This window comes from Acomys russatus, chromosome X (genome assembly GCF_903995435.1).
Source record: "Acomys russatus chromosome X, mAcoRus1.1, whole genome shotgun sequence".
Classification (NCBI taxonomy): Eukaryota; Metazoa; Chordata; class Mammalia; order Rodentia; family Muridae; genus Acomys; species Acomys russatus.
The window spans coordinates 118,527,783-118,555,739 of NC_067169.1; the positions used below are offsets into that span (position 1 = coordinate 118,527,783).

The 27,957-nt window shown below is 37.3% G+C and overlaps 1 protein-coding gene across 1 annotated transcript in view; it reads left to right on the forward strand.

The window, feature by feature from the left end:
- Positions 1-27,957, forward strand: part of Aff2 (ALF transcription elongation factor 2) — a 506,796-nt gene that overhangs the window by 308,491 nt on the left and 170,348 nt on the right. Inside the window, exon 4 of the mRNA XM_051142388.1 lies at positions 20,780-20,824. Within this exon, the coding sequence (XP_050998345.1) occupies positions 20,780-20,824 (45 nt within the window). The remainder of the gene's footprint in view (positions 1-20,779; positions 20,825-27,957) is intronic.

Here is a 27,957-nt window from a genome sequence, read left to right on the forward strand (position 1 = left end):
GTGATATGAGGAAGTACTTCTTTGTCCCTTTCTAAATACTATCAAAAAGCCCATTTTCCTCAGATTTATAATTCATCTCAGTGTGGGTTTTGGGAGAAATATTTTTCAGGGGTGACACATTTGCATTGTCAATATACCTAGAAAAATTTCCTATACTTGGAAAACAAAAGCTAAAGCAAAAGAAAGATTTATTGACTGCAGTATCAAGATAAGGAAGTCAGTATGTATCTGAGTACTCAGAGCTGAGGTTTGCTAGTCATACTTTCCAAAGTATATTCTGGGTGATAATTATATAAGGAGTAGCCCCTCTAAATGTTCTTCTTAACTTCTCAGTTCTCCAAAGTAGCAGTTTGTAAGTCTCACTTTAGAGCATCATTATTTTACCTTTTGTTTTGATAATTTATTCATATATTATAAATGGTGGGATAATATTATTTACCCTATTGCATTGAAACATCTCTTCTTAGGTTGGAAGACTTACTTTTTCTTGAGCATTGATTCTGAATTCCATTGACTCTAATGGGCGTTTCATTGATAAATCTATATTTATATTTAACAGCATGGCGTAGAGACAGGTATTAATAGCTTAAAACTCAAAGGCTAGTAGTATTCATCATTTACAGGCAAATCATGTAACCATTTTAAGTCCATTTCATCATAAAAATGGAACTCATTCTATTATCTTTTGGAACAAATACACTGAAATTGGCAGGAACAGAAGGATAAGCAAGCATTTATTTACCTACTAATAACTATAATCTGACAAAAATTGTGGTTGATAGTAACAGAAATAGACATATATAATAATATACTTATATAAATGCCCTTATTCCTTCTCATATGTCCTGGGGTGCTGTTGTCAGGAGTTTTGTATTGAAGGGTTAATGTTTTCATATTAAAGATTTAAAATGCTTCTCTTGAGATTTCACAATTATTACAGAGAAGAGGAACTGAGAATCTTAATAATGTTAATTGAAAACTGAATCATTAGATAATAGATAATGCTCTAGACCTGTAACATATTGAGAAGAGGTCATACTTACTTTATGAACTCAGATCTTTTTTTAAAAGGCGAATCATGTATAAGTCAATGAAACACATTTGATATTTGTATGTCAAGATACATAATTCTAATTAGTGTGATCATTATAATTTGTTAACCTATGTCATCAGCACAGAGTTCTGACTAAATGAAATCTAGATATTATTAGGTATGCCATTTATCTTATAGGTTTCAAAAGCTCTACATCTTCATTATAATCCATTTAGATGAAGTAAAATTTTAAAGGTGATTCTAAAGCTCTTCAAATAACAATTTATATTATATTATAGCACATCTAGGTGGTGGGTTTATTAATCTTGAATTAGAAATTTTTATGTATCTCAGTATATGTCTTTACCATATTTAAAAACATTTTTGGCAACAATAGGAATAAATGGAACCTATAAAGGGAATTTCTTTTTTTTTTTTTAAAGGGAATTTCTTGTCTTCTGATATATTAATGTCACTAAAGATCTGTATATAATGGGGTCCAAGAGCAGGTCAGCATCCTTAGATAAAGTCTTGTGAAAACTAAGTAGTATTCACTGAAAATAATTGAATGCATTATCTGATGATTGCCATTACAAGAGGGATTTTTACTGCCCACACTTAGAACACAATGCAGGTGATATTCATTGCAACCCAGGTTTCTACCTTCTGCCCTAGGCTACTAAATAGTATTGCAGCAAAATAGGTAAAACTAAGATGAAATTTGAATCATAATTTCAACATCTGTCTGGTGAAATGAATTTATGCTTTGGCACTGAACTTTTGAAGTTTTGAATTGATTCACAAAAAATAAGTATCTGTCTAGTATGACAGGTGAAGAGAACGAAAAGACATGCTCCTAGTGATCTTCATATATGATCAATCTTTGATTAGAGTGGAAGATTTAGAAATCATCATGAATTTTTTTCAGGAAAATCATTTCAAACAGAGTTATTTTTACATGGTTTGGCTTCAAGTTTATTGACACAGCAAATTATATAATACATTTTATTGCCTTTGGCAACAATGTATATGTAACTCAATGAACAGCACTCACATGATTGAGTCACTTTGCCTGTGGGATTCACATGTCATTTCTTTAAATGCCATCTAAATTGTCACTATTATCTTTCTGATATTAAGAATTGACCATGTCCCCTGGAGGGGGAGACCTGGTGGCACTCAGAGGAAGGACAGCAGGTAGCCAAGAAGAGACTTGATACCCTATGAGAATATATAGGGGGAGGTGATCCCCCTCAGGAACAGTCATAGGGGAGGGGAATAATGGGAAAATGGGGGGGGGGAGGAATGGGAGGATACAAGGGATGGGATAAACATTGAGATGTAACAAGAATAAATTAATAAAAAAAAAATTAAAAAAAGAAAAAGAAAAAAAAAGAATTGAACTGTGCAGGAAAGCACAGCTACTGTGAATTTATGAGTGTAGTGATCCTGACATGTCCAGAAGGTAATGTTTCATGCTGGTTCTCCCCCTGCCTATAGCTCTCACAATCATTCTGTGCCCACTTCCATGATGAAAGGAAATGTAGACTTCCCATTTGTGGCTGAGCACTCACTCCACAAACACTTCTTATCTGTACTTTGATCTGTTGTGAATCTAAACATTAGCTTCCACGCACTGCAAAAATAAAAATTAAAAACTTATCTGATCAAGTCTGAGAGCTATGATAATCTATGGGTCCAGAGATAGAAATTTAGAGAGCAGTTTGGTACAATGTCAGTATGAACTTTAAAAGCCAAGACACCGTGGAATGATATATTTCAAGAATGGAATGTAAGTAACTACTAGCCAATAACACTGTGGCCAAAAAATGTTATCTTTGAATCTCAAAGAGAAATAAAGATGTTCCAAGAAAAGCGAAAGCTAAAGCAAATCACAAAAAGCAAGCCAATATTGCTAAAAATACTTGAGGGATTCCCACAAGAAAGGAGGTAAAAAGAGATTCTTATTAATAACAGCACAGGAAAGGAAAATTTTCATGAGAAGAATAGATGTCTTATTGTATCTTGCTTTGTAGTGTTTGGCTGTCATCTCTTGGAAGCCTACTGTTTTCTAAAGAGGATGGAAGGGAAGTGGATCTGGGGAAGAGGTGAGGTGGGAGAAATGGAGGGAGGGGAAAATGTGGTCAGGAATTTTTGTATGATAGATAAGTCTATCTCAAAGAAGGAGAAGGGGAAGGAAGTGGAGGAAGAGGAGTAAGAGAAGAAGAAGAAGAACAGCAGCATAAAGAAAACAAGAAACAATGAAAACATGGGGAAAAAACTTCAGTCTTACCCAAATCAATAAAGCATCAAATCCCTAGTATGAAGAACCTAGAGAAGAAATAAATGAGAACTAAGTCAAAAAAGGTACAGGAATCAGCAAGTACTTTTCAATCGTAACATTCAATACAAATAGTCTTAACTGTCCAGGTAAAAGAAACTAAGTGGTTTACTGGATAATGAAAACAAATTCCAATTATTTGTTACCTGCACTAAACATATGTATTCAAATCCTTAAATTAAAATGATGTACATTGTTATAATAAGCAACTTAAACAAGCTGTAATATACTATTATCCAACAAAGACATTAAGCCAAATTAGTCAAATGAGATAAATAAATAAGATAAATAAATTATATTATGAAAACAAAAATATAACAATGAAATAAAATAAATATATATGTATTCATTCAATGAGCAGTAGGAGCATCAAGTTTGCTTAAAAACAAGAGTATTGGAAATAACAATGAGTGACTTTAATACCTCACTCTCATCAATAGTTAAATCGTCCAGATTTCATCAGGGAAATGCAAATCAAAACAACTCTGAGATACATGAAGCACACAAAAGTCTTACTTTTGCTCTCAATTTCCTACTTAACCTTTCTCTCACTCCTGGTGATCTTCTGCTTTATAACCCTATGTAACTGCTTTAATAGACTTATTACCTACTAAGATAATCTCTCACCTTTTAATTGAATATTACTTATCTCTCCTTCTAAACTACAGTGTGACACAGTAGGGCTTGTTCACCAATAACCATGTCTCCTTACTGTTCCTTAACACATAGTCGGCTACAAATAAATATTTGATACAGTATTAGTAGACTGTTTCTTGTTTCTATGGCTCCCTCCAGCATTTACAAGTCAGATGATGAATACGTAATTGGGAAAGAAAGACACAAGGTAGACCTAATAAAAGACTGATAGTTTCCTCCACTTTTGCCAGGACCACAAGCAGAACTTGGACAGCGTTTAGGACTTAAGGTTCAGCTTTGTGAGCAGGGAAAACCATTTAAACCCTTTGAAAAGTAGAGATTCTGGAGCAACTTGTGCTGACTATTAGCCATTAACCACCTGCAAACGCAAAGCAATTCCGCTAAAATCAGGGACAAGACCAGGCTGCTCACTCTCTCCATATCTCTTCAATATAGTACTAGAAGTTCTAGCTAGAGCAATATGACAGCTAAAGGAGATCAACAGGAATGCAAATTGGCAAGGAAGTCAAATATCGCTAGTCACAGATGATATGATAGTATACATAAGCAACCTCCCAAATTCCACCTGAGAATTCTCCCACAGCCGATAAATACCTTCAGAAAAGTGGCTAGATACAAGATTATTCACCAAAAATCAGTGGTTCTCTTGTATACAAATGACAGTCTGAGAAAGAAATTAGAGAAACTACACCCATCACAATAGCCACAAATAATATAAAGTATCTTGGTGTAACTCTAACCAAGCACATCAAATACCTGTATGAGAAGAACTTAAAGTCCCTGAAGAAATGTAGAAGAACCCAAATAGATCCATATTTACCACACAGCACAAAACTCAAGTTCAAGTGGCTCAAAGACCTCAACATAAAACCAGATACACTAAATCTATTAGAAGAAAAAATGAAAAAGGGCCTTGAACTCATTGACACAGGAGACAATTCCCTGAACAGAACACCAACTGCTCAGTCTCTAAGATGAACAATTAATATATGGGACTTCATGAAACTGAAAAGTTTCTTCAAGGACAAAATGGAAGCCTACAGAAAGGGAAAAGATCTTCACTGACCCTACATCTGTCAGATATCAGATATATCCAAATAATAGAAAGAACTCAAGAGAGTAGACACCAACTAGGCAAATAACCCAATTAAAAATGGGTCACAGAATTAAACAGAGAATTCCCAGTAGTGGAATATCAAATGGCTGAGAAACACTTAAAAGAAATCCTCAGCTTCCTTAGTCATCGGGAAATGCAAGTCAAAACAACTCTGTGACTCCATCTTACACCCTTCAGAATGGCTAAGATGAAAAACTCAAATGTCAACACATGCTGGCGAGGATATGAAGAAAGACGAGCATTCTTTCATTGCTGGTGTAAGTGCAAACTTGTTCAACCACTTTGGAAATCAATCTGGAATTTTCTCAGAAAACTGGGAATAAATCTACCTCAAGATGCAGCTATTCCACTTCTGTGCATATACCCAAAAGATGCACCACCATACCACAGGAATATTTGCTCAGTTATGTTCATAGCAGCTTTATTCATAATAGCCAGAAACTGGAAACAACCTAGATGTTCTTCAACTGAAGAATGGATAGAGAAAATGTTGTACAATTACACAATGAAATACTACTCAATTATTAAAAACAGAGATATTATGCAATTTGCAGGCAAATGGGTGGTACTAGAAAAGATTATCCTGAGTGAGGCAACCCAGACTCAGAAAGACATGCATGGTATGTATTCAATTATAGGTGGATATTAGCCACAATGTACAGGATAACCATGCTACAACCCACAGATCCAAAGAAGCCAAAGAGTGCTCAAGAGAGGATGCTTGAATAGCATGCAGAGGAGGAAATAAAGTTGTCATCTGAAGTAGATAGAGGGAGGGAGCTGTGTGGGAGAGGGGATAGAAAAGGTACCTAGGACAGGGATCAAGTGTGGGGAGGGAGTGGGTGGTAGAGTAATTGGAAGGGGAAGACCAAAGAAAGAATGAAAATCAGTGGGGGAGCGTCTCTGGCACAGGGACACCCTAACCTCTGGGATTCTAAAGGGGTGACCCTAGATGACAGCTCTAACACTGGGTGACATGGAGCATGATCTTGCCACTTCTTGTAACTATGTGGGTCTTCCAATAGAGGGAGGATGACACCAACCCTCTCATAAAACTTTTGACCCAAAATTTGTCTTGCCTATAAAAAGTGTAAGGATAAAGATGGAGCAGAGATTGAGGAAATGGCAAAGCAATGACTGGCCCAACTTGAGATCCACCCCATGGGAGAGAGCCAACCCCTGATACTATTAATGACACTATTAATAATACTCTGCTATGCTTGCAGACAGGAGCCTAGCATAACTGTCTTCTGAGAGGCTTCATCTAGCAGATGATTGAAACAGATGCAGAGACACACAGCCAAGCATTAGGAAGAGCTTAGGAAGTTTTGTGGAAGAGTGGGAGGAGAGAGGAATCAGGGAAGGGAAGGGAAGCTGTGGGACTGGAGAGTTTTAGGGTATAGGACTAAGGAGAAGATTTTACAGGAGCAAGAACTCTAAGAGGTACTTTTAATGCTGATACTGAGAGAGGCTCACTTTGATATGTTAATAGACAACACACTTTCCAGGGTTTCTTTGAGACCTAACAACTTGTATACAAATGGATTTCATGTTTATCTTATATATGCTATCTAGATTATAGAAAGTAAGAAAGAGCCTATACTGGTGGGAAGAAGGGGCCTGAAGTGGAAGAGAACGGGGTACAAGGATACGTGTACATGTGCATGTGGTGTGCACAAGTGCACATGTATATTTGACATGAAAGCAGAAAGGGGTATATTTGTGGGGGAAGAAGGGAACCAGCGGATGCAGAGAAGGAAACAAAAGTGATGGGTTGGGAGAACATGAACAAAGAACAATGATATACATGTTGAAAAGTCCTAACAATCCCATTCTTTTAAATAGAAACTGAAAATAATAATGATAACTAGCAAAAAATTAAAACATTATAAATTAACTCCAAATTTGTAAAGTGATTCCTTGGACATCAGTTATGGAGACGTAAATAGAGACAGCCATCCAACAAAGCTCCAGGTAATGTAACAAAGAAAGGTCAGGTTGCAAATCACTGTCTATAGTGGAACAGAGTACTAATTTTACCTACCCTCCCTTCCAGAACATGAGACCATCTTCATGGTGACCAAACTATTACTGTGAGGCAATTTACTTATCAGGAGACCAATCTGTGATTGATGACCTGAAAATGGAGCTTGGCTTTCGATTTATTTGAAATGCAAACAGATTTGACAACCTAGAGCTACTGTGGCATACTTTAAAAAACAAAACAAAACCAAGCACCTACATTGACCTTCTATTTACATTTATTTGAAAAGAAAAAAAAAAACTCACATAGAAGCTATCAAGAAACACATTTCACAGCAGGCAAATTAATTGGTTTTACAGTATTTGAATGGAGGGTTTGTCAAATAAAACATGCCATGACAGTTAATAGTGTCATTTAGAGCCAGAAAATTATTGGCTTATTTGTATTGGATAAAAGGCAGGCAAACATTTTGTATTAGGAAGTTTTAATGTGTTTAAAATCCTCATTAGGGATTAATGGACATGCTTACTTAGCATAGTGCCTCATTAATTTGAGGCTAAACAGTTACTTCTGTGTTTCAATTTCAGTGTTGTTTCTTAACATTTTTTTTAACTTCTCTTTAATTAGATCTTGCTTTTGAGTTTGGTTTTTACACCACTGGAGATGTAGAATTAATTAATGAGATTTATAAATCTAATGGAAGTAAGTTATTCTTAGCTATCAGTTCATTTTAGTGAGCAGTTAAAGCACATGTAAGTGGGTACAGATCTAAGAGATTTCAGAAGCAGAGAAAAATGTGAACTTCCCTGAATATATTTGGCAGTGTCACTTGGCATTAATAGATAAAAGTGTTTTAATTAGAGTTATAAATAATAGGGGAGCTGGCGAGGCTCAGTTTCCCATTCACATGGCTAGTTCTTTAGGATCCTCAGTGTCAGAGAAGAGCAATTGTAACTGTTTTTGTGGGATTGCAATGTCATCCACTGGCAATTAAGGCAATCCGAAGTGCAGGGTTTCGAGAGTCAATAAGGCACTCAGTTCGTTAGAGGGTTACTTTGAAAGTGGAACCACTTTGTATGAAGTGCATTCTGTTGTTACATTTTTATTGAGTGCATGTGTGAGTAAAATTTCTAAAATCAGTTCTACTTACATGTTTTTTTTTTTCAGGGAAGTTACACTAAGAAAATCAAATTAAAATAGAGCTCCTTTGTTCTAAAATTGGCATTTAAATAATTATGTATTTAGTAGAAGAGCATAGTGATTTCCTTAGGGTGAGCGACCATGAGAGTCAAGGAAAGACATTTCTAAATGATTTTCAAAGAATGGAGCTAAAGGTATTAATTTTTATATTTCTTTTGTAGTTATGGTTAAAGCAGTTAATTTTAACTTCACCAAGTATTTGTGGCAGTGTCTTCAGAGATTTCCTAAAGACCTTAGTGCTGGCTTTACATTTTTTTAAACAAATCAGAAATCTTCATGTCTTTACAACTGTAAATGTTTTGAACACAACTTCAAAGATATATTATAAAAGATAATCATTTTATAACATGCTTCATGTAAATAACAATATGTAAATGTATACTATTGTTGAAATAGTCCTTCCCAGGAATGAACACACCAATTACTTATTCAATACCAAATGGCCAGCCCCTAAAATAACATATACAAGTAATATTATACAGACTGAGAAGGTATATTTAGGAATATACATACATATACATAAACATAGGTATGTAACAATAATTAATGACAAAAGAGGAGATCAATTTTAAATAGAGCAAGAAGGTGTATATAGCAACATTTGGAGTTGGAAAGTGGAAGGAAATTGATATAATTATGTTGTAATTTCAAAAAAATAAAATAAATAATTAAAAATAAAATATTGTTGACATACAGAATATCATAATGATTGAAGAGCTCATTTTAAACAATCCAGTAGCTCCTCCTGATGATGAACAGGTGTACTTTCTAGGAGCAAAATGTTGGCAAATGGAGTCCTCTACATATTCCTCTATATACAAAGGTAAATGTGTTTGGGCCCACAGATCCTCAACCCTTGGAGATTCATTTGGCTCTGGATTTCATTTCATCTGAGCTTGTGTAGCATTACCAGAGTTAGCAGTGTGGCTCCCTCAAATAATTAATCTTACTCTTGAGCTCTCTGCTTATCTCATGAATTCAGAATAAAGCTTTTTCTCTATAAATGAGAACAGTTGGAGATCTGTGAACTGTGGTTAATTAAATAAGTGGTAAAAAGAACAGAATGTAGTGGTGAGAAGCAAAGTGCCACCTTGGTATAAGTTGTCAATAATTCTTGGTCTGTGATTTCCGGATGTCCCTATTGCCTGCTTCCTTTTTCTTCTTACACCTGGCATATGGTGCATATAGAGTATCTCCTGTGTTTCACCCTGCTGGTTTCTTTCTCTCTTCTCAACTCTGCCACACAATTCTCTTATCTATCCCTAGCAAATCCACATTACATGTTTCTGTTAGTCAAAACAAGACAAATATTTCCCAGCTTCCTTTTCACCACTCTTTTCCATAACTGCACCACACTCTCACATGATGATCTTCCTTTTTACATATTTTGTAAAGAAAAAGAAGCACAATCAGACATGTCCCAGCATATCTCTTTTTCCAATGTGCTGCTTAATGTACCTCGGCATAGTCTTCCTATATACTTCCAAACAAAAGTTAAGATGTATTCATGCTCCTCTTTCAGCTACCCTCTCTCATTGTGTTCTGACCTGTTTTCTTTTTCTCTGGAACTATATTAAAACCCATCCAGTTTTCCTTTTGAAACATTGTTCTCCTCTGCAGCAAGCAAAACAAAAATGTGAACCACACATCACCAATTCCTATTACCTCATTTTTCTTCTAACTTCATACAATGACAATGGCATAAGCTCCTCATGCCGATCCTTCCCTCGATGCTAAATCAGATTCACATGGGCTACTAGCACCAGGTGAAAATACAACATGAAAAAAAGATACTGTCCACTTGTGGGTAGGGGGATGCGCATATGTGTGGTGTTAGTGTAATGTGGCATCTGGCCTGTGGTTTGAAGGCACTGTCGTTTATTCTTCTTGCATGTCCTTTATAACTTTAGACTGTCAAAATGTTCTTTTAAAGAAAAAAGCCGTAATCGTATTTTTATTTTATAACAGTTGGTAACAAACTGAAAGTTGATTATTTCATATTTTTAACTATTGCCTTTTATCGTTATATGAGATGCAAAATACTAGAAACCTTTTCCTGCCTTAAATCACATAGATCACTAGAGGTAGAACGTGGACATAGCACTGTCATATCTTGACTGTCAGCGTGTTGTTCTTCTTAATGTTTTATAAGCTACTTTGCCAAAATGTGAGAGCGCTACTTTTCAGTTGTTTAACTATTTGATGCCAGGAGCTGCTGTAATTATTGGAGAGCTGAGGAATGCATGGCAATTCTAAACACTGGAACATTTATTCTTTAATTGACAGAAATAAGAAATGAATATTCTTTTAATACCTCTTTCCCACATATTTAAATCATATATTAGATCTGAAATTGCCATACTTTAATCTGTACATCTGTATTATTACATTATCCTCTTTGGTTAGAAGAAATTACAAGCCTTCATATGAGACAGGTATTAAATTTAGTATAAGTACAATAAGGGGAGGTTTAGTAGAATCCATTTTAAGCCTAAAACAGTCAGTGTTGTATGGCTAACATTGCCACAGGATAGAAGTGAATATCCATTGTCATGGAGGAGGAGTATACACATGTAGAAATTTCAAAAGAAAAAGGTACAGCTAGAATGTCTGTACATTTTAGAGCAGAATCTATAACTATTATTTGTTAAAATTTGAGATTATAATATGATTTCATTGCTTTCCCCTTCCCTTTCCGCCCTCCAATCCCTTCTATATATCCATCCTTGTAAAGCAAAACATTAAAGTTGCTACCAGGTGAGGAGAGCATATCAAAGGAGGAATAAGGAAGTTGGGTCAGAATCTAGGCAGCTGGAAGATGAGGAGGATTTAACTCAAATTTTGAGCCTAGATTGAAGAAATGGAGGTGAAATTATGAAGAATAGTATGATGGGATTCTGGCCTTAGGAAGTTGGCCAGAGGAGGAAAAAGTACATTTTGAATGACCCCCATAGGGCAGCACAAGTGAACAGACATATCCTTGCAAGAGCGCGGATCGTATAACAGATGGGTTAGTTTGTTACAGTAATAGTCCAAGATGTCTATTCTGTTTGGTAAGTCGATTACACACACACACACACACACACACACACACACACACGCACGCGCGCGCGCGCGCGCACACACACACACACACGCACACACACACACACACACCATACCAAAACACCCTCCTGATTACAGCTCCCTCTTCTATAGAAAGTAGTTATTAGAACACAGAAATGAACAGAGAGCTAATGGCTATTCAGAACCCATGGAATTAAGTACTCTTCACTTTAAATTCTGTCTGCCATTAGGTACTCTCAGCTGGCGATGGCCCTTTCTTCATATGCCTTCTGCCTTGCCCATACCTAATGTAATCAGGGAAGAGATGTCCTCATAATGAAACACGTTGATCACCCTTCCCCCATCCTGCCCACCACTCACTCCCCTTATTCTATGTTATCATATCCCCTCAAGTCCCATCTCTAGTCTCCTTTGTCACCTTCAGTGAGAGCCAGCAGATGGATAAACAACCTGAAACTCATGAGCCAGGTCCCTGAAGAGGATTTAACAATTAATTAGAAGCATTCAGAAGATGTCGCAGTGTCAAGTGGGTAACAGCAGCTCCCAGGGCTCTTTAGATAGGATGCTGATGCCTTCCTAAGAGCCACTGAAGGAACTTCAAATATGACCCTGAACATGCAAACACTACTATGCACTGATACACCTCACTTCACTTCAACCTCACAGAATTATAAAAGTAGATTTAAAAAAAAATGTTCACAGGTAGATAGGTAAACAGAGGCAGAGACATTCACGTGATTTTCCCAAGGTCATGAAGCAAGTTTCAAGCTGGAATTTGAATCAAAATTTGCTTCAAAGACATCTTAAAGACTCCAGAATATACATAGAGTAAATAATTTCATGCATTTTCTAAATGAACAAAAACCTACTGACACCTCTTCCATTTTAGGAAATCATGGACCATTGTGTGATTTTAAACAATGAGTTGTTTTCTGTATTTGTCTTAAAATGATGTGTTGAAGTCCTTTAAGCTTTATGTTCTACTTTTAGTCCTTTTTTTCTTAGAGAGAAAGTATGATATTTATTATCCCATTTTATTGGGGTAGTTTGATCACGTGGCTTCCTGAAAAGCTTTACAAGAACAGCATATTTTATAATTTCTTAATTTTGAGATTATAATATGATTACTCATTTTCCCTCCTTCCCTGACCCCTCAAATTCTTCCTCTGTAACTCCATCCCACTGATCTCTTTCAAATCCATGGCCTCTTTCCAAGAACCACACTGTAAAATAATCATCAATCCTGTGGATACACAGAACTTTTTCTCTATTAAAATAAAATTGCAAGACAAGCTGATTTGGCAATGTCGTGTAACTATTGTGAAATCTTTATTTTTGTTGTTGTAGTTGTTTTGTTTTGTTTTCATTAAGGTCATATTACCTGAGTACTTCTGTTTGTAGTTTATTAACTGCAGTAATATTAACTGTTCCAGACTCATTAATACAAACAAGACTAGGAATAGGTTAAAATGAGGCAAGAAGATGGCCATTCTTACTATGTTAATTCTCCAGATCCATGAACAAGGGAGCTCTTTCCATCTTCTGATATCATTTTCAATCTCCTTCTTCAGACACTTGAAGTTTTTTCATACAAGTCTTTCACTTGTTTGGTTAGAGTTACACCTAGATATTTTATATTATTTGTGGCTGTTGTGAAGGGTGTAGTTTCCATAATTTCTTTCTCAACATGATTGTCATTTGTATACAGGAGGGCTACTGACTGTTTTGAGTTAATTTTGTATCCAGCCATTTTGCTGAAGGTGTTTATCAGCTGTAGGAGTTCTCTGGTGGAATTTTGGGGGTCACTTTGGCTCACTATCATATCATCTGCAAACAGGGATAATTTGACTTCCTCCTTTCCCATTTGGATCTCCTTGGTCTCCTTTTGTTGTCTTATTGCTCTGGCTAGAACTTCAAGTACCATATTGAAGGATATGGAGAAAGTGGACAGCCTTGTCTAGTCCCCAGTTTTAGAGGAATTTCCTTGAGTATCTCTCCATTTAATTTGATGTTGGCTATCGGCTTGCTGTATATAGCCTTTATTATGTTGAGGTATGTGCCTTGTATTCCCGATCTCTCCAAAACTTTAAACATGAATGGGTGTTGGATTTTGTCAAATGCTTTTTCTGCATCTAAGGAGGTGATCATGTGGGTTTTTCCTTTAAGTTTTTTTATATGGTGGATTACATTGATAGATTTCTGTATAGTGAACTATCCCTGCATGCTTGAGAGGAAGCCTACTTGGTCATGGTGAATGATATCTTTGATGTGTTTTTGGATTCAGTTTGTGAGTATTTTATTGAGTATTTTTGCATCAGTGTTCATAAGAGGAATTGGTCTAAAATTCTCTTTCTTTGTTGGGTCTTTGTGAGGTTTAGGTATCAAGGTGACTTGGCCTCATAGAATGAGTTTGGTAATTTACAGATTCAATGCAATCCCTATCAAAATACCTGTGAAGTATTTTCAAGATATTGAAAGATCAATTCTCAACTTCATATGGAGAAATAAAAAACCCACAATAGCAAAAAAAATCCTATACAATAAAAGATCCTCCAGAGGAATCTCCATACCCAATCTCAAGCTCTACTATAGAGCAACAGTAATTAAAACAGCATGGTACTGGCACAGCAATAGGCTGGTGGATCAATGGAATCGAATCAAAGACCCAGAAATAAATCCACACACCTAGGGACACTTCATTTTTGACAAAGAAGCCAAATACAGACAATGGAAAAAGGATAACATCTTCAACAAATGGTGCTGGACTAACTGGATGTCTATATGCAGAAAAATGCAAGTACCACCCTCCACAAAACTAAAGTCCAAGTTGATTAAAGACCTCAACATAGAATCAGACACACTAACTAAATCTGTTAGAAGAAAAAATGGGGAAGAGCTTTGAACTCATAGGTCCAGGAGAAAACTTCCTGAACAGAACACCAACAGCTTAGGCCCTAAGATCAACAATTAATAAATGGGACCTCATGAAACTGCAAAGCTTCTATAGGGCCAAGAACACTGTCAACAGAACAAAGCAACAGCCTACAGACAGGTAGATCTTCTTCACCGTCCCTACATCCAAAAAAGGGGCTAATATCCAAAATTTGTAAAGAACTCCAGAAATTGAACACCACAAAACAAAATAACCCAATTAAGAAATGAGGTTCTGAGGTAAACAGAGAATTCTCACCAGAGGATTATCAAGTGGCTGAAAAACACTTAAAGAAATCCTCAATGTCTTTAGTCATCACAGAAATGCAAATCGAAATGACCCTGATATTCCAAAATCTTACACTCTTCAGAATAGCTAAGATCAAAAATTCAAGTGAGGCTGGCTGGCGAGGATGTGGAGAAAGGGGAATACTCCTTCATTGCTTACAGGAGTGCAAACTTCATTGCAGCTGATGGGAGTACAACCACTTTAGAAATCAACCTGGCATTTTCTCAGAAAATTGGGAATAGGGCTACCTCAAGACTCAGCTATTCCACTCCTTGGCATATACCTGAAAGATGCTCCACCACACGACAAGGACATTTGCTCAACTATGTTCCTAACAGCTTTATTCATAATAGCCAGAATCTGGAAACAACCTAGATGTCCCTCAACTGAAGAGTGGATAAAGAAACTGTGGTACATTTACACTATGGAATACTACTCAGCTATTAAAAATAAGGAAATCCTGAAATTTGCAGGCAAATAGATGGAACTAGAAAGGATCATTCTGAGTGAGATAACCCAGACCCAGAAAGATACACATGGTATATATACTCACTCATAATTGGATATTAGCCAAACACGGATGTTCTCTGAGACTCTTCACTCAGTGGGGGTTGGAACAGGTGCTGGGACTTGCTATTGGACTCCAGGAGGGAGGAGTAGTAAAGAATGGGAGATAGAAGGAAGCAGGGGGTCCAGGAAACCCACAAGAAAACCATCAATGCTGGCAGATCTGGACCCAGGGTGGCCCTGCACAAACTGTTGTACCAACCAAGAAAATGTATGCAGTAAACCTATACCCCTTATTCACATCTAGCCAGTGGACAGCACATTCTCCACAGTTGTGTGGAGAGCAGGGACTGCCTCTGACATGAACTCTGGTGCCCCCTATTTGACCACTTCCCCTTGGAGGGAGGCCTGGTGGCACAGAAGAAGGGGAAGCTGACTATCTGGAAGAAACCTGATAGGCTGTGATCATATGGGAAGTCTCCTTCTGTCACTGGTGTAGGGAGGGGAATAGGGTGAAGGAAGGAGGGAATGGGGAATTGGGAAGACTGAAGTGAGGGCATAACACTTGTGTGTAAGCTGAATAAATTATTTTTTAAAAAGATGAGAAATGAAGCAAGGAACAGCAGCAGATCTTAATATGTACTCAGTTTGTAGTTTTCCAAACTCATTTTAGACCTTACGGCTCCCTGGATGGGGAAATCAAAGAATCTGTAAATGAAATAAAAAACAGGAGGCAGATTCTACCGTATTTCCAAATGACAAAAGGTGGAGATCAACAATTTAAAAAGACCAAGGCTCATTTCTTAGAACATTATATGACCTGTGCTTTCATTTTATTAGTAATACTATCTTTGGGACCTCTGTTTCACACAATTCAATCAGGAGGTAATGTGGTAATCTGTTAGTGAAAATGCAAATAGAGTTCCTTTGAAAGTTGCTATCAGTGTCAAATGTAGATATTATTTAATTGAGCCAGTTATTTAATTTACAATTAAACTTACGATTTTTACCTTATTTTAATAAATCTTTGCCAAGGTAGAATATTCTCAGAATAAGTGGTGATTTATGGCAAAAAAATGACCTTCCTTCCCTCACAATCCCTTAGCAATATTGTACTGAGACACATACATTGAACTCCTATGGGTTATGCATATGATGATAATTATTCTTTTAATGCTTTACACTAATCTCCACATTTTCTATTAGTTCTAGTTGCTGCTTATGTCTCTCAATGCCACAATCAGGAATTTTTTGGTATCTTGCATTACTCTAAGAGCCAAGAAGGATGCTCCAAACTGATTAATTCCAGAATAATTTAATCATCCTAGGAAATTGATTTATTGTTGCTACAGTTTAATTACTATATAATGATTTAAAGGTACCCTGGTTATTTCATAAGATATGTATTTATCACTAGGCAGATGATCTATACATGGTCTCTCTGTGGTCCAGGACCCTTGTGGGCAGGGGTGAGCTGCTGCAGAGTCAAAGACAGAGATTGCAGGACTCAGGCGAGTGGCAGAAGCAAACTCTTTTGTTGTGAAAGTAGGGCATGCTTTAATACCCCTCTCCTAGTGTCCCATTGGCTCCCAGCCTGCAAGCTTGCTGCTGTGGCTCCTCCTCCTTGCTGTCACCAAACTCTGGGCAGTCATTCTGGACGTGCCTGGGCATGTCCAGGCAGGTCTCTGCCCTACTCTACATGAAGGCCCCCTTCTGAGCATGCATGTTGCCAGGCAGCCATGTTCCTGCTCAAGGAAGGTCTCCTTCCTCCTACAGTTTACATGGGGTGGCTGCCTGCAGGGTTAGAGTCAGAGCAGGTAGGCTCTTGTGAGCATTCAGACTACTCACCACCTGCTTGATGGTATATGCCTCCCTCCCTGGCCCTCAGAGAACCACTTCCCTGGCCAGCACAAGAGGGTTCTCTATGGCCAGGAGTAAGAGCACAGCCTCCCCTGTGTGACATTCATGTGCAGCTTGTTTTCTGTTCTGTGAGAAAGGGGTGGAGATTTGGAGGATTTGAAAGGATGCTGCAGCTGTGAGTGGCTAACTTGTGATTTGTGGAGTATCTGAACATTCGAGAATGGATTCAGAAAGAGGAGAAGGCAGCTCTCTGGAACTAAGCAAAAAATTAGCAGTTCTATTCCCACTACCACCACTACTTCTCTGTCATTTTATTTCACACCAAAAGCCCTAGGCGAAGTCTGGGTGGTTTGCCTGAGACTGAGTGTTTGAGAGGACCAATGCCAGCCTTGGCCTTAGTGCAGCTCTCTTCTGATGTGTTCTGTAACCCCAGAGAGGTGCTGCATTGCAGGGGGCTCAGACTAAAGTGGCATCAGGTGGTCCCAGCACACTTCTCAACCATGTCAAATCCCTGGCTTCTCACTCCCACATGGTGTGAGGACTACAGTGTGGACCTTAACAGCTGGGAGCTTCTGTTGGCTATGGCTCTGACAGTGAACCTGGTAGGTAATCTTTCCTTGGCACGTAAATGAGACCTCTAGTTCCTTATTGTCTACTTCTTATATAAATAGACACTTTCTTCCCTTTATGTGCATGAAGTCTTCAAGCCAAGAGTGATTTTTCTCTTTCATCTTTAATCACTCCCACCCCTGCTGCCCCTGTACACCCTCCTGAGCACAGTATGAGCTCAAGCAGGATTTGTTGTCTAAAGAAATAAATGGGAAATCTGATGAATAAGCAGACTGTGAATGAATGAGATCCCATTACCCTTGTCAAGACTACCTTACCATGTATGTCCCAGTGGGTTTCTAATTGTTTGTTTTCCTGTCCCATCTAGACATTTAACTCTGGGAAACAGACCAGGCCTCGCAGCATTTGTCTTTTTAAACCCCTATGGCCAATACTATTCCAGACAATTGGGAAGTGTTTATTGGTTAGGAAGCATTTCAGTTGTCTGTGGAGCTGTGGGGGCTGAGCTAGATAAAGCTGCAGAAGTAGTGACTTCAGAAGAATATTAGATTCTATGATTATCTAAAAAGAAAATACCTCACTGGATGTGGGTACTTATAGATTTGTCTGTACAATTTTCAATCCTGAGTAATACTGTCTCCAACTCTGATTGTCATTATCTGACTTGCTGCAAAGCCCCAAGAGTCCATATCTCTTTTTTGACGGAGGTTCGTTCCATAAGAAATGGGCATATGTAATTCCAGATGGAGGAATGATATTTGCAGTTGGCATGAAGCAGCTATTGGCTCTACTTTTAATAATAGAAGTAAGAGAAATCACAGGAATAGGGCCATAGCATACTAGGCCTCTCTTCCCTCATTTGTTAAACACAGGAGCACCATGATTTTCAACAGGATCAGTTACTGTTATTTTTACTTTACATTAAATTACACTTTATAGTTATAAATGCTGAAACTTTGATAGGTAAGGTTACTAAATCCGACTCCTATCAAAATTTCTACCTAAAACTTTTGACTCATAGAAGAGTACTCTTTCTGTATGTGAATAGTGTTGCTTTAGTCCTCTTTAGTTTCAAAATCAATATTGATATGTTTGTGAAAAAAAGGTGAGCAATTGCATCACATGGAGCTTGGCCCATATATATTTACTCTATAGAGCCTTCTCCGATACTGTACAACAATGACCATGACAATTTAAGTCTTCATTACAAATCTTTGAATATTTGTTTTTGGGAAAGATATTTACTGGAAGTTTAAGAATCATCTTCAACTGATCTACTCAATGGACAGCATACTCTCCACAGTTACGTAGAGAGCGAAGACTGACTCTGACATGAACTCTGGTGCCCCATATTTGACAATCTCCCCTTGGTGAGGAGACCTGGTGGCACTCATATAAAGAGTAAACAGGCTACCGAGATGAGACTTGATAGCCTATGACCGTATAGTTGGGAAGGAGGTCCCTATTAGTCATAGACCTAGAGAAGGGGAATAGGGTGAAAGGGGAGGGAGGGAGGAATGGGAGGATACAAGCGATGGGATAACAATTGAGTTATAATCTGAATAAATTAGTTAAATAAAAATATTTTTTAAAAAGAATCATCTTCACAACCCACAATTGCTGAATCTGAGCTAAACACAGGGGCACCATTGTTGTATATGGACTATCTTCTTATCCACCTTCCTATAAAACATACCCACTCAATGAGGAAGAAAACTGTATCTTCTTTTGTTTTCTATTTCAATTCTGCCTATCACCACTCTAATGGAGAATAACCTTCAAAAATATTTCTTCAGTAAATTAAAAAATAAGTGAAGCATTAGGCCAATCACTGTTGAGTCCTTATTTAAAATATAATTTTTTTCCTGTTCTTTCTTTCTTTCTTTCTTTCTTTCTTCTTTCTTGATTTTTTTTTTTTTTTTTTTTTTTTTTTTTTTTTTTGTCATTCAAGATAGGGCTTCTCTGTGTAGCTGTCCAGGACTCACTTTGTAGACCATGCTGGCCTCAAACTCAGAGATCTGCCTGCCTCTGCTTCCCTCAGGGCTAGGATTACAGGTGTGTGCCACCACTACCTGGCAATTTGAGTTTCTTTATAACATGCCCAGCCAATTTTTGAGCCTTGATTTTATTGGTTTTTTTTTAAACTACATATTCAAATATTATTGCACTGGCAAATATGGCTATATAATTTGTCATCTAAAGTGGAGAATTTTTGAAGATGAAAGGGAGTGCAGTTAATTTAAACTAGAGTAACAAGTGTAACTTGGAAGTGTTTGTGGTAATCCAGGGTAGCTAATCTCATTATATTACAAGCCTGTCTCCCTTACTTGGGAGCCTATGCTTCCTGAAGCAGAGACCCTTATGTATAGAAGACATTCAGTAAACTATGGTGGAAATCAATGGTTGTTCAAAAATGAATTTTATAGTCCTCAGTATGTTTACATTAGGGTTGGATTTTGATTGATTGAGAAATTCTCACACATAGAGAGGGAAAGATGGCTCATGGTATTCACTCACTTTATACCTGGGATTCCCTCTGAATGCCAAAGCAAGTCTAAAATGCTCACAGGAATTCAGTTCATTTTTGCATTAAAAAATATGTAGGCACGAGGGGAGGTACTTACTCTTACTGCAACTGGATATGCCATGTTTGGTTGATATCTGTGGGAGGCCTGCCGTTTTGTGACGAGAAATGGAGGAGGAGGAGGGAGGCAGAATGGAGGAAGGGGAAATTGTGGTCAGGATGTAACAACAACAACAACAACAATAATAATAATAGTTTTTAAAATAAAAGTGTAAGCATCTGATTTGACTTCCCAAGATGAAAGAGAATCAGTTTAATTAGAGAAGTCTTTTATATAGCCCTCTTCTTTAAATATAGTAATATGCTAAACTATGTTCTAGGATTGAAAGGCTGAAAGATCACTAGGTCAAGTTCCCTTTTTGGATAAAGCTGAAGGGGAAGAAAACAGCTTAGTGCCCTATAGCGCATTAGTGAAAAAGCAATGAGTCACTTTCTTTCCATACTTTGCAGTTTGATTTCACTGTTGAGAGTAATAGAAAATTAGCAGTTTTCAGTTCTTGCTGATTTGTGTTTAATAGGGAAAGTAATATTCTTAGTTTTTTTTTCCTGTATGGATGACTTATTTGGCAATGCACACTGTTATACTGTAAGCTTTTCTGAGTGTAACTTGGTTATATTTATTAAATTTTGTTTATTTTAGGTAAGCCTTCCCAGTGATCCAAGCTGTGTTGAAGAAATGCTACGGGTGAGTTTGAGCTTTTATTTCTGTGCCATTTAACCACAAAGCAATGTATCTGTTTAAATTGTTGAAACCACTCTTCTGTTTCAAGACGTATGATAATAAGGAATCCTGGCACTCAGCAGCCATGTTCTTCTGCTTATATCACCTGCCTCATTTCTTCCCTCCCATCGCTGTGCACTCTGATATAACTAAAGTTCTGACAATGTCTTCACTGGGCTGTGGGATAATTTTGAGTTCTGGACAGAGGTGTCCCTCCTCTTCTTTAGGAGAGTTTCCCTATTCAAGCATTAGACCTTAATCCTTACCTGTCTGCTTTCTACTCTCAATGGCATCTCAATGAAAAGTCGTTATGCAGAGAGTGTGGTGTGGAGGGGAGGCTGATCAATCATGGACAATCCTACTTAGGAGAGCAGAGAGCGGGAAGAGCTCAGAGAAAGACCGAAGTTGAAATGGGTTGCAGTTAACATGACAGTTAAGTGGATTCGTCTACTATCTCTGCTAGTTTTCATCAAATGGTGATAAAGTATTTAAAGAAGATGAATAATAGGAGCATGTTCCTGCCTTGGCTTCACCATTTGTCGTTTTTGTGATTTTGTGACTTGGGACAGAGGACTTTATCTTTCTGAATCTGCTTTTTTCTTGTCAGTCACAGATTATAATACCTTAATCCTCTTGTAAACTGTCAAGTAGTGTATAAATGCTCATTGTTATAATAACTGATGACCAGTGTAGGCATGTAGAATCTGGGAAAGAAGACAAAGTGTGTCCATGAAACTTCAGCAACCCCTTCTCTCATTTAACATCAGGATGACTCTCCTTAGCACTGGCTCCTTGGTAGGGGAGCTGATGTTTGAAGCCATCCCTGTCAACATGTTCCCAAGGAATTGTAAAGAACATTAAGCTGCTTAAAATCAAGTTGGCCCGCTAAACACTTTCCCCTACTGTGGCTGTCTCTGAACCTGCTTCAGCCCAAAGACATTGCTTGGCCACTTTTAAAATAAGAGCCTAGCAATTTGTTCATTATCTGTCCTTTGGGCCCTGAGTCTTGACCAGAGGCTTGGTAGTCAGAGTGAAATCTACAAGTATGATACAACCTGGGAACTTGGCTATTTGCTTTGTCCCATTAAATAGATACAGGAAATTGCATGCAATCTTTCGTTGTTGTCAGTCACCTTCCTTAAGGAAAGGAAACAGTGGAAGAAATGGCTTACTCAGTGGACGTGCCAACCTCGGTCTTCTCTTTTTTCCTGGAGGGGCAAGCATAAATGAAGTCTGTCAGTCAGGTCTTTTTCTTTATACCCAGAACGTCAGATCCACATAAGAGTCACCATCTAACTTGTCACAATTGAATTCTCTCCTTCAGGGCAGACCAGCCTGGTACTTAAGTGCTTCACACAGTGACAGTGAAGGAAATAGCTAGAACACCTGGCAGAGTCTGACCACTTAGAGAAACAGCAGATTTACACTTAAGCATGGAAAAAAAGGCAGGCACTTTAATAGGTTCTTAAGAGGCATCAGCATTTGGAAGAAAATCTAAGGAAAATTTTCTGTTTTGTTTGGTTGATTTGCTTTGTTTTGGAAGGAGCATTGATACTGCAGAATTCTGTTTGGTTCATTCTCTTCAGTAGTGTTATAAATGAACAGTCTTTCTCTTATGGAGTAGTAGATTGTTTCATTCCCCTTACATGGAACATAAATTAACTTTCCAAAGTTTATTCCCCAAATTGTATGACTAATTTTAATTTATTGTAGACAAACTTGCATGTCACAGCAGAGCATGCTGTAGGGTGTTGTTTTGTTTTAGTGGCAGGGACGTGCTGCTGCTTTCAGGACCTTTGCTGTCTGTAGCTTGTTCTATACTAAGCCTATTGGTCACCTTCCTCCCCATCTGCCTCATTCTGCAGAGAAAATGGTTTTCTTTTTCTCAATTCTTCTCCTGATTACCCTCTGTGGTTTTCAAACAAAAGTGATTCAAAAGCAGGCACTTTTCCTTTTCTCTGTTCTTCTCCTGAATTCTGTGCTTTCCCAACTTTACTGACTTAAAATCAGATTCATCTGTCCCAGGTAAAATGACTATGTAGCTAGATTTGGTTTTAGGCCCCATGAGGGGGGAGAATTGCCTCCAAGTTCCTTCAGAGTGGCATGAGTTGTTTCTCTAAACTGCAAAGGGTGATAAACCACTTTCTACCTCACTACCTAACTACTAGTGAAAACATTTTTTATTAATTAAATTTGTATTATTGGATATATTGTACACATGCATTCTGATTACTCTTATCCTCCACAATCTCTTATCTCCTTCCTACCCATGTCAACCACTCCTTCTATTTCTTTTCCACATTTATATCTTGTAGTTTTGTGACAGTAGTCACTGTATAGACTACGTGCATATGTACGTTTTAGTTTATTCATTCTTCTAAGTTCTCTGATCTCCTTTTCCCCAATATATATGAAGACAAAGAGGCAGAGTTTTGTATTATCTAGGTGTGACACCATCAGTCTACCTCATTGCCAGCACTTTAGTCTCCCAAGCCTTTACCTCATGAATTTTGTTTTGGTCCAATTTCTCCAAATGCTGTTTAAATTCACACCAACTCACTTTCACTGAAAACCCCTTTCACCATTTCTCTGAAAATGGGCTCAGCTTCTTTTCAGAACAGCGTTCCAATTCCCTTTTCTTTGCACTCCTAGGTTTTATAAGATGCAACGCCTATCTGTCTAATCTTCTAGCACTTTCCTTCTTGTCTTTATGCCCTTGCCGGCACAATCACATTACAGTAGGCTAGCTGGCCCTTATAGGTAACTTACTTTCCTGTGGCAGGTGACTACAGTTCAAAGGACTATAACCTTATTATTTTGATTGAGAAAATGAGGTAGTTATTGATAATTTCAGTAAATCAAAGCGTCTAAGGTTAAATGACCTCCAACCAAGGTTATGGCTTGCATAAAGCAGAAGTGGCGTAAAGCATAGTATTTTTGCTTGTCTAAATCTAGTGATCTTGGCACTATACTTTAGCTGTCAACTGTTCTGCCACCAGTCTACATAGAGAATCTCTTTAAAAATTAGCAAAAATTTTGCCTCAAAAAGGGGCTAACATTTCTCACATTTTAAAAGAATGCAAACAGCATAGTTTGAACATGTTTTAATATAGGAATTCTTCCTTCTTGCCATTCTTGAATATTTCAAGTCTCAATTCAATTAATAATAAAGACAGCAATAGTAAATACTACTAGTGATAACAGAAGCAATAATAGTAATATATGCGTAGCACTTAAACATATATCTTTGAATCCTTAGGGAAACCTTCAAAGGCATAATTTTGTACAAATTATGTACATAATTTATACAAAATATGTACAAATTAAATTATAAATATTCAACAATTTTCAAACATACTGTAATACACCCACCTACAACACTTTTTCATAAAACTTTGCCCCACAAAGCAAGATACATAGATTCAAGTGTATTTGGTACTTCAAAAGAATATTATTGCTTATTATAAATTCTACGAATCAGAAACTTAGAGGCAGCCATTTGTAAAGTGCATCCTAGCTTACATACTTGTTTCTACCAGTGTGTCATTCGCCCTTTAGAGTCAAACTTTTCTCTAATGCAAACAGAAATTTTAAAAAATAGCAATAGCTCTACCATAGTGATGCATTTTACAGTTACAATTCATTTATCATACGGGGATTCCTATACTGCCCGTAAATAAAAATATGGGTAACACCAGCAGCTTCTTTTCTGAGCTCTATGGGGATTTATGCATCATAGACTCATCTTTCTGGGATCATTAAAACAATCAGAATAGTATGCTCTAAATGCTACTTGCTAAGGATGGGTGTTCAGTGATTATTTGTTCTGAAACAATATGATTTATTTGTTTCTAGCAAGAATTTACATAAAATGTCAACAAACTATCAATTAAATCCTTTCCAGAGTCACAAATGCAGATAGCATTCTTCTCTTAGATTTGATGCTGAACAGATTGTGTTTCCTAGCAAAGTACCTTCTGTAGATGATAATTTCATAAGCAAACATCTGTAAGGGTAATTCACTGTTTATGAGAAATGCTGAATTCACTATCTAGGATTTAGGAACTGCATTTGATAAACTGTTCTTTCTTACAATTTCCCCTGCCATTCGGATTAGGTTGGTAAACACCTACACAGGCACCATTTTCTGATTACAGTTGATCTATGTCTCTACAGCATGCTAAATTATGGTAATTCTACTCATTAGTTTTATATTTTTGTTTACAGTTTTATCATGGAAAAAACTTGCCAAATAATTACAGGACAGCCATATACAGTACTTGTTATTTTTAACCTTTAACCGGGTTAATGAAAAGTCCATATTATGAGTGGAATAAAAATGGATCACGGAACAAAATTGGTCAGACAATTATGCCTGAAAGAAAATTTGATTATATTATCATAATTATACAGAATAATCAAGCACCTTTCAGAAAAATTCTTTTACAAATTTAACCAATAATTAGGCAATTGATTTTATATCCTGTCAAATAAATGTGTAAGTAGTTTTCAAAATGAATTCATGAAGGAGATTTTCTATATAACTGTCTTAAATATTAATCCTTCTGGAATGTCTCTAAAAGAATCTATTCCATTCTGGTATGGCCTTTTAAAATGATGGCTTCTTGAAATACCGATATAATGGTCCATCCAAGGAAGACAACAATTGCTAAATATAATTTAGACTATAATTAATGTTAGCGCTGATAGAGTCAAATAACTGAGCTAACTAATGATTGTACCCGCACCTAATCTGATGACTAGCTCTTACTTAATGACACTGTGAAATATGTAAATTTACCAGCAGGTGAAAATGTCCTTGACTGGGTAAATTATATGGAGTACTACCTTTTCTGAAGCTAATTCAAACCTCTAATGGACTTAATAAGAAGCATGCACATGTGAGGTGAGCTATTCATAGAGCCAAATTAGCCCATAAGAGATATTACCCATTATTTGCTTCCCGGTAATCATTTCCTCTTTTCTCAAGCACAAACTAACTCAGAAAAAAAGATGCTAAATTTAATTATAAAAACTATTATGTGAACAATGAAGGTAAGCCATCCAGTGTGTTTCCAAATGCAATCAGAACCTGCCAAGCAGTTTAAATGTTTTCATGTGGAATCTAGGGGTTTACAGCTAGCGTCTGAGGTGAATTTTAAATTATTTTGCAGACGTCATTGGGAAAGTGAGTAATGTGAGTAACGAGGTGACTGGCTCAGTGAATCATGAGAACCTGTCACACATGGAGAGATGTCAGGAAAGAGATGATGTCAAATACCAGTAACTTAGCAACTGAGCATTTAGCTATCGAGGGAGGGAGCAAGAATAGTCCTTTTAAAATAGCTGGGCAGATATATGAGTCCCTATATATTTTAGCTGAGCTATAAAAATAAGTCTGTTTTCTGTCAGCCTGTTTCTTTTTGTGAATATGGTGATTCATTGTTTTCCATTGAGTTGAAGGATCGCACGTTTTTTATTTAGCTGAGGGGTTTAAATCACCCCTATGATTTTCTTACTATTAAATATGTAAGCCCCTTGAATATCTTCATCACGTGTGTATGATATGGGTGTATATAAATATTCATGTGTATGTACATACATGTATATGCTAGTACATATACACATACTTCTATGCATATACATGTGGGCACCAGACCTTGGCATGGAGTGTCTTCTTCAGTTGTTCTCCATTTTATTAGCACAATGTTTCTCACTGAACCTAGATATCACTGATTTAGCTAGACTGGCCAGAAAGCCTCAGTGATTCTTTTGTCTCTGCCTCCTCAGCACTAGAATTACAAGCCTAAGGGGAGGGAGTGGAGCAGTACCATGAAAGAAGATTCTATGGAGGTGTTGAGGATCCAAACTCAGATCCAAAGGGTCACATAGAAGTGCTTTAGGAACTTAGCTGCCGCTGTAGAAGTCCCTCATATCTTTAATACAGTGCAGGTGTGTTTGTTGTATAATTTCAATTTTAGACCACAACAGGACTCATAAGGCACACTGTAGCATTTCTGTTTGTCACACTTAGTGAATTAGCCCAGAGACTAACCATGCTGATTTTTGTAAGTTGCTTAATAGTCTCTGTGGGTTGCTTAAAAATTTCTTACCAAGTTTTTCTTTGTTTGCTTGCATGTGTTTTAATTCTTTCCTTTTCTTTTTCTTCCTTTTTTTTTTTTTACAACAACCTTTCCTTCAGGAAAGTAGAAGACAACAAGACTAGATAAGCAAGAGCTACTGACAAGGGTGCCATAGTGGGGGATATAGTTGATGTATGGTGTCATTGGTAGGAAAGATGTAGCTTTAGGCCAGTATTAAACAACCAGCTGACAATTGGCTTTTCAAGGAGAGTTACAAAGTGATTACAAAGAACAACCTGAATCCTAAGCCTGAGAAAGGTTTATGTATAAGAGGAGAGCCCTCTGTGAACTATTTATTTACCGCTATCCCAGTGTTGTATTTGCTTACTAGAACCTTTCCAGGGAGGGTTTTGATAGGGTTCCTTTTGAATCTTCTATTTGATGCTTTACTAAATTTATGGTAGGAAGTAAAAGTATTGATCTGGTTACTCCAGAGTGACATAGGCTGAAAACAGAGCTTTACAGAGGATTTAGAGATATTCACGGATGGTGAATTCTCATAGGATTAGTAAGAAGCTTTGGTGGCCATGGGAAGAATCAAATGGAATGCACTCCTTCCTAAACGTGACTAAATGCCTTGTCAGATGCAGGTACTCTGTAAGATGTCAAGGAGAGATTATTAATAAAAATGCTTTCATAATAAAGCCTACATGCAGTTGTCACCTTCTTCATTAAAAAATAAAGAAGAAGAAACAGTTTGGCTTTGTCCATCAACGATAGAGTAGTAGTACTTGCCTAGTGTATGCAAGTCCCTGCTTTCCAGCCCTAGCAATAAAGAGAAAGGAAAGAAAGAAAAGAAAGGAGGGAGGGAAAGAGGAAGAGAAGAAGGAAGGAAGGAAGGAAGGAAGGAAGGAAGGAAGGAAGGAAGGGAAGGGAAGGGAAGGGAAGGGAAGGGAAAGGAAGGGAAGGAAGAAATTCCTAAAAAAAAAAAAAAATTACCTGTGAAACAAGCTG